This window comes from Hyla sarda, chromosome 5 (assembly GCF_029499605.1).
Source record: "Hyla sarda isolate aHylSar1 chromosome 5, aHylSar1.hap1, whole genome shotgun sequence".
Classification (NCBI taxonomy): domain Eukaryota; kingdom Metazoa; phylum Chordata; class Amphibia; order Anura; family Hylidae; genus Hyla; species Hyla sarda.
Window position 1 is genome coordinate 95,273,193 of NC_079193.1, and position 13,999 is coordinate 95,287,191.

Here is a 13,999-nt window from a genome sequence, read left to right on the forward strand (position 1 = left end):
GCAGCATCGGTGTCCAGAACATGGAAGCTTCCAGCTTCCGCGTTCATGACATTATGTCACGCCCCCACCACTCACGTCTATAGGAGGGGGCGTGACGGCAACGCCGTCAAGCCTCCTCCCATAGGTATGAATGGAGGGGGCATGGCGGCTGTAGTTGCCAGTCATCCATCATGGAGTTGAGTTCGCTCCATGCACCATATAACTGGGGTGCCGCAGCGGAGATTGCGGGGGTCCTCAGCGGCGGAACCCCCGTGATTAGACATCTTATCTTTTGGATAGGGGATAAGATGTTTTCCGGTGGAGTAACCCTCTAAAACTACTAACATCTTGATGCTGGTTAACACAGGACACCTTCAGAGGTCTTATGTAGCCCATGCCTTAACAGATCATAGCTGTTTTGCCAGCTCAAGTTGACATGCAAAATTTTTTTCTTATATGGCTGATCATTGTGAAGTTATATAAAAGGTATTTTTATTTATAGCGTACCCGTCAGATCCAACAATTTTTTTTATTTTTTAATATATCACTCAGTACCAAATCCTGACCATGTACATCTAATTTTTGTGTCTAGCACCTTTATTTATTTTTTATTACACTTTTTATTTAGCTCACTAATCTGAATTCCTCTCAAAGGGAGGGGGCGTGACCTCACTGTGCAGATCTCCGCCCCTCCCTCAGTATGCTGTCTGCTTACATCTCCCCTAGCATTAGCAAAACTACAACTCCCAGCTTGTCCTCACTGACAGTAGCGGGACACAAGCTGACAGTGGGAGGATTTTTCCTCCAGCTGTGAGCCCTGCACTCACAGCTGTCAATCAATGAAGTGTGTCCATGACATAGGTGATGATGCATGGACACAGCAGGACTAGTATGTGTCCAAGCAGGCAAGGGGGCAGTTGTTTGACTGGCTTTTTCAGTATGAAATACTGAAAATGTTCTAATGAAAGCAGTTGCAAAACCTGTTGGGTTTGAATGCTTTACAACATATCAAAAGTTTTTATATCTGACAGTGCCCACTTAAAAGGTGGGGTAGAAACCGGCTGCTACCTGTTTGACTGATGATTAGGCTAGTACATATGGGTCCCAGCAGGTGCATAGGTTAATACAGAGGTATTCTGCTTTAACAAGTGTAGATGGTGGAACATGCGACTGTTTGTACCAAATTAAATATCCATAGAAGAAATGTAGAAAGCGGCACTCACTAATACGCTCAGGATAAAATATTTATATCTTTATTATAAAATCCTTAAAATATATCGATAACCATCAGTAGACAGCAAGACATAAGTTATCATTCCCGCTTTACTTCTGCCCTGCATTGGTATCGTTATATTTTAAGGATTTTCTAATAAAGATATTGGGGGAGATTTATCAAAACCTGTCCAGAGGAAAAGATGCTGAGTTGCCCATAGCAACCAATCAGCTTGCTTCTTTCATTTTTGAAAAAGCCTCTGCAAAATGAAAGAAGCGATCTGATTGGTTGCTATGGGCAACCTAGCAACTTTACCTGTGGACAGGCTTTGATAAATCTCCCCCATTATGATTTTATCCTACACATGTTAGTGAGTGCTGCTTTCTGCATTTCTTCTATGAATATACTGTATGATGTATGGTTACACGTGTATGATCATGTCCTAATAGTTAGGATAATTCCTCTGCACATTTTAAATCAGCGTGGAGTCATGTGAATACAATAAACCAGTATAAACTGTTACTTGTATATGTGTCTGCAAGTAACAGTAGAATCATATGTTGAAAGAGATAATTAATGGAAAGCTACATCAGCAAAGGAGAAGCAACCTGTCAGCCAAGTAGTAAAAACTGTAAAACTGTAATGATTCAGTAATAAGTAGGATAAAGCTGTTCATTTCACATGGGCCTTCTGACTATAGGATATACACTAGTAGAAATATTCTAAAGCAGTGGTTCTTAACCCCTTCAGGACCAAGCCCATATTGGCCTTAAGGACCAGAGCGTTTTTTGCACATCTGACCACTGTCACTTTAAACATTAATAACTCTGTAATGCTTTTAGTTATCATTCTGATTCCGAGATTGTTTTTTCGTGACATATTCTACTTTAACATGGTAGTAAATTTTTGTGGTAACTTGCATCCTTTCCTTGTGAAAAATCCTAAAATTTGAGGAAAAATTTGAAAATTTTGCATTTTTCTAACTTTGAAGCTCTCTGCTTGTAAGGAAAATGTATATTACAAATAAAAAAAATTTTTTATTCACATATACAATATGTCTACTTTATGTTTGCATCATAAAAGTGACGAGTTTTTACTTTTGGAAGACACCAGAGGGCTTCAAAGTTCAGCAGCAATTTTCCAATTTTTCACAAAATTTTCAAACTCACTATTTTTCAGGGACCAGTTCAGGTTTGAAGTGGATTTGAAGGGTCTTCATATTAGAAATACCCCACAAAAGACCCCATTATAAAAACTGCACCCCCCAAAGTATTCAAAATGACATTCAGTCATCATTTTAACCCTTTAGGTGTTTCACAGGAATAGAAGCAAAGTGAAGGAGAAAATTCACAATCTTCATTTTTTACACTCGCATGTTCTTGTAGACCCAATTTTTTAATTTTTACAAGGGGTAAAAGGAGAAAATGTATAATTATATTTGTAGCCCAATTTCTCTCGAGTAAGCACATACCTCATATGTCTATGTAAATTGTTCGGCGGGCGCAGTAGAGGGCTCAGAAGGGAAAGAGCGACAAGGGGATTTTGGAGAGTACGTTTTTCTGAAATGGTTTTTGGGGGGCATGTTGCATTTAGGAAGCCCCTATGGTGCCAGAACAGCAAAAAACCCTCACATGGCATACCATTTTGGAAACTAGACCCCTTGAGGAACATAACAAGGAATAAAGTGAGCCTTAATACCCCACAGATGTTTCACGACTTTGGCATATGTAAAAAAAAAAAATATTTTTTTTCACTAAAATGTGTGTTTCCCCCCAAATTTCACATTTTTCCAAGGGTTAATAGCAGGAAATACCCCCCAATATTTGTAACCCCTTCTCTTCTGAGTATGGAGGTACCCCATAAGTTGACCTGAAGTGCACTATGGGCGAACTACAATGCTCTGAAGAGAAGGAGTCATATTTGGCTTTTTGAGAGCAAATTTTGCTCGGGGGGCATGTCGCATTTAGGAAGCCCCTATGGTGCCAGAACAGCAAAAAAAAAACACATGGCATACCATTTTGGAAACGAGACCCCTTGAGGAACGTAACAAGGGGTACAGTGAGCATTTGCCCCCCACTGGTGTCTGACAGATCTTTGGAACAGTGGGCTGTACAAGTTTTCATTTTCACGGACCACTGTTCCAAAGATCCGTCAGACACCTGTGGGGGGTAAATTCTCACTGCACCCCTCATTACATTCCGTGAGGGGTGTCGTTTCCGAAATGGGGTCACATGTGTTTTTTTTTTTTTTTTGCGTTTGTGAAAACCGCTGTAACAATCAGCCACCCCTGTGCAAATCACCTCAAATGTACATGGCGCACTCTCCCTTCTGCGCCTTGTTGTGCGCCCCCAAAGCACTTTGCGCTCACATATGGGGTATCTCTGTAGTCGGGAGAAATTGTGTTACAAATTTTGGGGGGCTTTTTTCCCTTTTACCTCTTGTGAAAATGTAAAGTATAGGGCAACATCAGCATGTTAGTGTAAAAAATTTAATTTTTTTACACTAACATTCTGGTGTAGACCCCAACATTTCCTTTTCATGAAGGGTTAAAGAAGAAAAAGCCCCCCAAACCTTGTAACGCAATTTCTCCCGAGTACGGCGATACCCCATATGTCGCCCTAAACTGTTGCCTTGAAATACGACAGGGCTCCAAAGTGAGAGCGCCGTGCGCATTTGAGGCCTAAATTAGGGATTTGCATAGGGGTGGACATAGGGGTATTCTACGCCAGTGATTCCCAAACAGGGTGCCTCCAGCTGTTGCAAAACTCCCAGCATGTGTGGACAGTCAACGGCTGTCCGGCAATACTGGGAGTTGTTGTTTTTCAACAGCTGGAGGCTCTGCTTTGGAAACAGTGGTGTACCGGACGTTCTTATTGGGGGAGGGGGGCTGTGTAGGGGTATGTGTATATGTAGTGTTTTTAACTTTTTATTTTATTTTGTGTTAGTGTAGTGTAGTGTTTTTAGGGTACAGTCACATGGGCGGGGGATTACAGCGAGTTTCCCAGCGCAAAATTTGCTGCATCTCAAGATGCGAGAAACCCACTGTAAAAGCCTCGCCCATGTGAATGTACCCTGTACATTCACAGGGGGGGGGGGGGGGGGGTGCACCAGCTGTTGCAAAACCACAACTCTCAGCATGCATGGTCTGTTAGTGCATGCTTGGAGTTATAGTTTTGCAACAGCTGGAGGCACACAGGTTAGGAAACACTGAGTTAGAAACAGACAATGTTTTCCAACCAGTGTGTCTCCAGTTGTTGCAAAACTACAACTCCCAGCATGCCCAGACAGCTGAAGGGCATGCTGGGAGTTGTAGTTCGGCAACATCTGAAGGGCCAGATGTTGCTGAACTAAAACTCCCAGCATGCCTGGACAGTCAGTGCATACTGGGAGTTGTAGTTTTGCAACAGCTGGAAGAGCACAGATTGGAGACCATTATACAATGGTCTCCAAACTGGGGCCCTCCAGATGTTGCAAAACAACAACTCCCAGCATGCATGGTCTGTTAGTGCATGCTGGGAGTTATAGTTTTGCAACAGCTGGAGGCACACAGGTTAGGAAACACTGAGTTAGAAACAATGTTTCCCAACCAGTGTGTCTCCAGTTTTTGCAAAACTACAACTCCCAGCATGCCCAGACAGCTGAAGGGCATGCTGGGAGTTGTAGTTCGGCAACATCTGAAGGGCCAGATGTTGCTGAACTAAAACTCCCAGCATGCCTGGACAGTCAGTGCATGCTGGGAGTTGTAGTTTTGCAACAGCTGGAAGAGCACAGATTGGAGACCATTATACAATGGTCTCCAAACGGGGGCCCTCCAGATGTTGCAAAACTACAACTCCCAGCATGCCCAGACAGCCAAAGGCTGTCTAGGCATGCTGGGAGTTGTAGTTTTCAGACTCCTAGAAGCAGCAGTGAAGATCTTCACTGCTGCCTCTGAGGACCACATACTTACCCGTCGCTGCTCGTCCACGTGGCCGGTCCCGCGCTGCTCCTCGGTCCCGCCGCTGGATCAGGTAAGTCCGCCGGTCCCCACGTGTTCCCCCCGAATGCCGCAGGTCCCCGCGAGCCCCTGCAGCCTTCGTCCCCCGTTCTGCCCGACTTCCAGGGGCGGGCAGTGCGGGGGATCTGAACTTTCACCCCAGATCACTGTGATTGGTCCACAGGGACCAATCACAGTGATCGCTGACCAGGACCATCAATGGATGGTCCTGGGGGTGAAGCAGAAGTTGTCCCCTGCTGGAAACAGCGGGACTTCTGCCAGTTAACCCGTGCGATGCTGCGCATCGCCGGGTTAACTGAATGTCATTTATAAACGCCGGGATGCGCGAACGCACTGCACAACCCGGCGTTTATATATGACATTCTGCGGGAAGGGGTTAACCTTGTTGGAGGTACTGAACCCCACCAGTTTCATATGCGCATTCACCAAACCCCTCTTAATTGGAAAAATAAAATATATGTTTTTTTCAAATTCAAAGCATAGGAGGTATATATTTAAGTAAATATTTATACATAGGTGCACAAAATGAACAAAACCATTAAGAACAAAGAACAAAACCATGAAAACATGATTTTCACACAAAAACATAATCAAAATTTACTGCATATCAGTGAGACTTCTGCTGTTGTCTTTCAGAGACCAGTTCAGAAATGCGCGGCTTTACCTTGGCAAGTGCCACTCTCATGTCATTTTCGCAACAATGGCAGTGTTCCCCCACATTAGGCAGGCAGTGTTCCCCCACATTAGGCAGGCAGTGTTCCCCAACATTAGGCAGGCAGTGTTCCCCCACATTAGGCAGGCAGTGTTCCCCCACATTAGGCAGACAGAGTTCCCCCACATTAGGCAGGCAGTGTTCCCCCACATTAGGCAGGCAGTGTTCCCCCACATTAGGCAGACAGTGTTCCCCCACATTAGGCAGACAGAGTTCCCCCACATTAGGCAGGCAGTGTTCCCCCACATTAGGCAGGCAGTGTTCCCCCACAGTAGGCAGGCAGGGTTCCCCCACATTAGGCAGACAGAGTTCCCCCACATTAGGCAGGCAGTGTTCCCCCACATTAGGCAGGCAGTGTTCCCCCACATTAGGCAGGCAGTGTTCCCCCACATTATTTAGGCCAGTGGTCTTCAACCTGCAGACCTCCAGATGTTGCAAAATTTCAACTCCCAGAATGCCCGGACAGCCGTTGGCTGTCCGGGCATGCTGGGAGTTGTAGTTTTGCAACATCTGGAGGTCCACAGGTTGAAGACCACTGATGTAGGCAGTGTTCCACCACAGACATACAGCTTTCAGCCATATATATTGTATGGCTGGAGGCTGTATGTCTGTGTATTGCTCACTTCAGTGCTCCGACCACCGCTCCGGCTATAGCAGTAGGTCTCGGGACCGGCGGTCGGAGCACCGAAGATGACGTGCTGCTGGTCACTTACCAAGCTGGCCAGCGTGCGTCTTCCTCCTTCTCTATCCTCCGGTCCCGGCGTGCGCTATGTCCCGGCGGCCCTGTGCTTTTAAACTTAACGCGGGCCGCAGGGAGTGTATACTGATGGGGGGAATTGCCCCGTCGCTACAGGACGGGCAAACACCGGCTCTGCTCGGGGCCCTAAGCAATTGCTTGGTTTGCCTGTCCTGTTGTGACCTCCCCCGCCGAACCCCCGGGACTGACTCACCGAACCCCTGGGGTTCGATCGAACTCAGGTTCAGAACCACTGTTCTAAATGCTTATTCTTTATTATGACATTGGTAAATCTGTAACATGTTTGAGCGGAACATTTCAACATTTTAGAGCATTAGTAATACTTCATATTTTTATCACAAATCTTTTGGGTAGTTCTGTTCTTCAGCTTTTCCTTTTTTTTCTTCTCCATAAGACAAGCTTCTTATCTGCTATTTCTGCCAGAGATGAAGCGGCCAGGCTGGAGGAGCGCAGGGGAGTAATTGAGTTTCATGTGGTTGGGAACTCTCTAAACCAGAAACCCAACAAGAAGATCATGATCTGGCTCATTGGCTTACAGAATGTCTTCTCACATCAACTACCTAGGATGCCTAAAGAGTATATCACTCGCCTTGTCTTTGATCCGTGAGTTGATTATACATGTTACAGACTGACAAATATGTTTTATTTTTTGATGTCTTATTGTTCAAGAACATCTGAGATCTTTGGCTATATTTTGCTTTACTTAACAATACATTATGTGCTGCTTAGATATAAATGAAAAAAGAGATTGAGTTATGATATTGTTTATTACATTCATGGCACCCCTGAAATTTTTCAAGAAAATGAATTATTTATCACAGAAAAGGGTTACAGTAACACATGTTTTGCTATACACATGTTTATTCTCTTTAGGTGTATTGGAACTAAACCAAAAAAGGGAGGATAAAAAGCAAATTTAACATAATGTCACCAAACTCCAAAAATGGGCTGGGCAAATGTATTGGCACCCTTAACTTAATATTTGGTTGCACACCCTTTGGAAAAAATAACTGAAATCAGTCGCTTCCTATAACCATCAATAAGCTTCTTACACCTCTCAGCCGGATTGTTGGACCACTCTTCCATTGTAAACTGCTCCAGGTCTCTCTTATTGGAAGGGCACCTTTTCCCAACAGCAATTTTAAGATCTCTCCACAGGTGTTCAATGGGATTTAGATCTGGACTCATTGCCGGCCACTTCAGAACTCTCCAGCGCTTTGTTGCTATCCATTTCTGGGTGCTTTTTGATGTATGTTTGGGGTCATTATCCTGCTGGAAGACCCAAGATCTCGGACGCAAACCCAGCTTTCTCACACTGGGCTGTACAGTGCGACCCAAAATCTGTTGGTAATCTTCTGAATTCATGATGCCTTGCACACATTCAAGAGATTTTCAGAGATTTTTAATACTTTGAATTACAAATAAAATTGATGTTTTATGGAATTTCTAGATACAGAACATATTTCTTCACACTACTACCTGGGCAGCAAAACAACCCCAAAACATCATTGAACCTCCATCATATTTCACTGTAGGTACTGTGTTCTTTTCTTTGTAGGCCTCATTTCATTTTCAGTAAACAGTAAAATGATGTGCTTTACCAAAAAGCTCTATCTTGGTCTCATCTGTCCACAAGACATTTTCCCAGAAGCATTTTGGCTTACTCAAGTTAGCAAAATGTAGTCTTGCTATTATATGTCTCTGTGTCAGCAGTGTGGTCCTCATGGGTCTCCTGCCATAGCATTTCATTTCATTTGAATGTCGACAGATAGTTTGCGCTGACACTGATGCTCCTTGAGCCTGCAGGACAGCTTGAATATCTTTGGAACTTGTTTGGGGCTGCTTATCCACCATCCGGATTATCCTGCATTGACACCTTTCATAAATTTTTCTCTTCCGTCCACGCCCCGGGAGATTAGCTACAGTGCCATTGGTTGCAAACTTCTTGATAATGTTGCGCACTGTGGACAAAGACAAATCTAGATCTCTGGGGATGGACTTGTAACCTTGAGATTGTTGATATTTTTCCACAATTTTGGTCTTCAAGTCCTCAGACGGTTCTCTTCTCCTCTTTCTGTTGTCCATGCTTAGTGTGGCACACACAGACACACAATGCAAAGACTAAGTGAATGTCTCTGCTTTTTATCTGCTTTCAGATGTGATTTCTACCCCACACCTGTTACTTACCCCAGGTGAGTTTAAAGGAGCATCACATGCTTGAAACAATCTTATTTATCCACAATTTTGAAAGGGTGCCAATAATTTTGTCCAACCCATTTTTGGAGTTTGGTGTGACATTATGTCCAATATGTTTTTTTTTACTCCCTTTTTTAGTTTAGTTCCAATACACACAAAGGGAAGAAACATGTGTATAGCAAAACATGTGTTACTGCAAGAAATACTTCATTTTCTTAAAAAATTTCAAGGGTGCCAACATTTATGGCTATGACTGTACATATACACGTACATATTAAAAGGGTACTCTAGTGAAAAACAACTTTTTTTTTTATATCAACTGGCTCCAGAAAGTTAAACAGATTTGTAGATTACTTCTATAAAAAAATCTTAGTCCTACCAGTAATTATCAGGTGCTGAAGTTGAGTTTTCCTTTTCTGTCTGACAACTGTGCTCTCTGCTGACACCTCTGTCTGTCTCAAGAACTGTCCAGAGTAGCAGCAAATCCCCATAGCAAACCTCTCCTGCTCTGGACAGTTTCTGAGAGACAGAAGTGTCAACAGAGAGCACTGTTGTCAGACAGAAAAGAACAACTAAGTACAAATAAGTACTGGTAAGGTTAAGATTTTTTAATAGAAAGAATTTACATATCTGTTTAACTTTATGAAGCCAGCTGAAATGAAAAAAATAAATAAATAAATAAATTCATCAGAATACTCCTTTTAAACCTGTGTAGACCACTAAGTATTGTATCTGATTTGTGGAGTCTGACCGCTGGTTAAATGAAGCAGTGGCTGGACAAATGTGCGGCTGTTCCATTCAACTCTGTGGGCCTAACAAAAATATGTGGATTACAACACTATGCATATTTACTGGGCTGAAAAAAAAAAAATCTGTTTATTTACATATTGTGTTCACAGACAATCTCTTTCCCATAAACATACATAGAACACTTTAATGTTAAAAATACGGATGCAGTTTTTGCAGAATTTAGCGGACACATTTTATACAGTGAAATACACCTGAAAATACACTGTGTGAACCTAGCAATAGAGTGGCCTTTGTTGGAAATTGCATTCTACTGGGACAGTATGGCTACTTTTGGTGTTATGACACATTTAGATGAGTACAGAAGCTATGTAGGCACATATTGTCATATAAATGCCCACACTAACTTTGTGGTGAGGTATAGTTCTGAAATATTATGAAATATGTAGGATTAAAGTCTTAAGTGGGTTTAAGGTGGCTTTATGTCAGATTATAACTTCAGGGTCTTTCCCTACACAGAGAATCCAATAGATGTAAATATTCCTATTCAGTAATGCACATGTACATTTGCCTAGACAGGACAAAATGTATCCTCTGTGTCCGTGAGAAGATGTATACTAAGGATTTCACTTTTTTCCCATTTTGTTATGTTACGGCTAAAATCAAGTTTTCCTCCATGATTCGGTACTCCATGCCCCATAATGAGAATGTGATGACAGTATTTTAGAAATACTTGATAATTTATTACAAAGGAAAAAACGTATATTTTACGTGGACATAAGTACTAAGACCCTCTGGTAGGCCACTGGGCTTCTTAGGAATTTTAAGTGCAGCCACAAAAAAAAAAAAAAACTCTTCCTAGAGATGACTGCCCCACTAAACTAGATTATTGGGGGGGGGGGGGGGGGGGGGGGGGGGACTTATCTTCAGTAAAATACATAAGAAAGCCTGTCGGGAGTTTGCAAAAAAAAAAAAAAAAAACACCTAAAGGACTCTCAGACTATGAAAAACAAGATTCTCTGGTCTGATGAAACAAAGATTAAACATTTTGGCCTCAATTCTAAGCATTCTGTCTGGAAGAAACCAGGCACTGCTCACCACCTACCCAATACCATCTCTACAGTGAAGTATGGGGGTTGCAGCTGGGGCTCGCCCCCGGCTAACACATCAGGATGATTGACAAGCCAGGAGCCTGCACAGAGCCCTGCTTGTCCCTCCCTCACTTCCTGTATTTTGTCTCTGTACAGAGACACACAGGCAATAGCTGCAAGGAAAAGACAACGTTTTTTCACTCAAAAAATATATTCATTTTTAGACAATGTATATTACAAATATACGTATAATGTTATTATCTACATTATATAAATGTTTTTTGCAAATGACAGGGGCACTTTAAATGTAACTTCTTTTTTCCAGAAAACACAAAACCCTTGCTTTAATCAAAGATGGCCGTGTGATTGGAGGAATCTGCTTTCGAATGTTTCCAAGTCAAGGATTCACAGAAATAGTTTTTTGTGCAGTGACATCAAATGAACAAGTAAAGGTGGGAACCTGTCCTTATTGTATCTTATGTTCTCTATTTAGCTAAATAAATAGACTAATACATATTGTTTAGTTTTAGACTATTTAAATTATAACGTATGACAAGAAGAAATGAAGTCGCACTCACCCGGACTGTTACTTCAGCGTGATGAAAATTTATTCCAACAAATGGCTGCAGATTACAGGGAATATAATTCCATGGCGGGGGGCGAGGGCCAGTGAGGCTCTCAGACGTGAGGCATACCACTGATAGGCTACTAGTTTCACGTCACTACAGACGCTTCTTCCGGCCCAGATATACCGGAAGAAGCGTCCGTAGTGACGTGAAACTAGTAGCCTATCAGTGATATGCCCCGTGTCTGAGAGCCTCGCTGGCCCTCGCTCCCCGCCATGGAATTATATTCCCCGTAATCTGCAGCAATTTGTTTGAATACATTTTAATCACGCTGAAGTAACAATCCGGGTGAGTGCGACTTCATTTCTTCTTGTCATACGTTATCCATTTGAAGTTTTTTATTTATTACGAATGTCTGCACCCAAGGACACAGCCAGCTGCTATTTATACTTTTAGCCTATCAGAGCTACCTTACAGGATCTTAGTGTTATACAGAGCGGTGCCTGGTATACCTGTCTATTTAGTGTGTTACTATTTAAATTATATTTCATATTGTTTCATAGTGAGCATAAAACTAAAGTTCTATTTTGACTGTTGGTGCTACAGAGAGCTAGGCTAAAGGGAACATCAGTCTGTGGCAAGGGTTTTGCCTACTGCACATAAACTGATCCCTAATCTACTCCCCTCCCCTAGGGTGCCACTGTGGTTTAACACTCATCTCCCTTACTTTCTGCACTTGGAAGACTTACCGTAAATTACTGGTGTGACATGCTTGGTGTTAAATTCCTGGGAGATATCCTTTTGAAATATATGATATATTGATATATTATCATGACAAGAGCCGTATTCCTCACTTGTTCTCATTTTATTACTAAAGACTTTCAAGGCCCAGTTTGGTTCCTTTACCACTTCTACTGACTTCTCTAAATGAGAAGTCCTTCTGGGTACCTCAGATTTGCAAACACCTCTCACTCAGGCATACTATCTATTTCAAACGATTTGTGCCGCACCATTTGATGAGGTTTTCACAAATGGTCGAGGGACCCGAGTTGACCCAAGAAGATTGAGATTGGAAGGTCCTATTTTAAATCAGAGGTTAGTGCCTGGGACTTTCTCATACATAGGCTCTATTTTACCCCAGTTAGACTCCAGTTGCTGGAAACGAGGGACTCGGATTTGTGTTTTCATTGTGGCTTGGCAGTCTTCACTCCACCTGGCTCTGCCTGAAAGTCATTCCTTTTGGATAGAGATCCAGACAGACCTTTATACATACCCATTTTGCATTCATGATAATGTGTAGCCCCAGGTTTTCCTGTAAGGTATAATTAATGATCAGGTTCATTATGAAAATATCGTTTTCCATTTACTATTGTTCTATGGTAGAAAAATACTGGTTCTTTATTGAAAAAGCACTGATACCTCTTCACCTTCTTCAGCTCCAACAACAGTGTGCAGTGTGTAAATTTGGCTCTTGTGTCTTTTATAGGACAAACCCCTTTTCCCCTTTGTGACAAGTACATCTGGCTTGAAGTATTGATCAACCTGTATACTATGACTGTACCCAATGAGGAGTTGTCCACAGTTGTAGGGTATACTTCTATAACATTAGACAAAAAAGCTTGTGATGGTTTCTACTGTTTGTCTATCTATAAGCAATGATACAAATCTGCACTGCCTCTCGAATACAACACCTTACAGATACCTGTTCCCGTGTTCGTCTGATCACTTGGCATCTAGCATTTAACCCATACTTTCAGAGGGAGACTCTCTGTGATGTCCATATAATCTAAAAGGGCTGACAGATAAAGATTCATAGATAGAACAAGCCCATTAAAGGGGTTATCCAGTTGAACTAGGTAGTTTGTTATTGCCTCCTTGCTGCCTACAAAAATAACACTTTAACTCTCCTTCCACCGCTCCCTCGTAGCTACAGGATTAAGGTGCCCAGTCTCTGGCAAGTCTCCACTGACAGTCTTCCTCAGCAGAACCGGCTGGAGCAGTAGACATGACATCACAGTGCCACTCCACCAATCACTGGCCACAGTGTGGTACCGCCTTGGCCAGTGATTTAGATCCCCCAGCTATAGACGCTATGCTCTGCAGCTCTAAGGAAATCAGAGACAACGGCCATGGACGGGGCATCCCGGGAGCGCTGGAAGGTGAGTTACAGTGTGTTGTAGGCAGGCTGGGGACAATAAAAAATTATGTAATTCCACTGGATAAAACCTTTAAAATTAAGGTTTACTACAGTCTTTGTAGTTTAAAAAAAAATACAAAAGCTAAGCTAAAAGAGGTTCCCCGGATAAATATTTTTATATCTAAATTTGTGCAAGGTGGGGGGAGAAAATAAATATACATGTACTCTCCTGCCACTGAACCCCTGCAGATGGTGTTCCTACTTCTCAGTGCATCCTGTTCTCTCTCCTGAAACCTAGAAATATCCACCCATTACTGGCTACAGAAGTAATTACATTTCCTGTTGTATCTTTATATGCATAACAGGATTTTTGTTGGTTCATTTGTAAGTCCATGATATTCAGTAGCGCAAGTACTAAATATTCAATGCAAAGTCGTATGTAAATGTTAAACTTTTATATGCAAATACTGTATATCTATATCTATGAAACTCAATGTGTGTGTGTGTGTGTGTGTATGTATGTATGTTCCAGCATCACATCCAAATGGCTTAAGATATTAACATGAAACTTGGCACATGTGTTACTTATATGTCAACAACAAAC

At 42.3% G+C, this 13,999-nt stretch overlaps 1 protein-coding gene across 3 annotated transcripts in view; it reads left to right on the forward strand.

The window, feature by feature from the left end:
* The window catches only part of KAT2B (lysine acetyltransferase 2B), a 128,599-nt gene that overhangs the window by 77,089 nt on the left and 37,511 nt on the right, over positions 1-13,999 (forward strand). For all 3 annotated transcript variants that reach the window (XM_056519961.1, XM_056519960.1, XM_056519962.1), the window contains exons 10-11: positions 7,053-7,261; positions 11,018-11,144. In XM_056519961.1, coding sequence (XP_056375936.1) covers positions 7,053-7,261; positions 11,018-11,144 — 336 coding nt within the window. The remainder of the gene's footprint in view (positions 1-7,052; positions 7,262-11,017; positions 11,145-13,999) is intronic.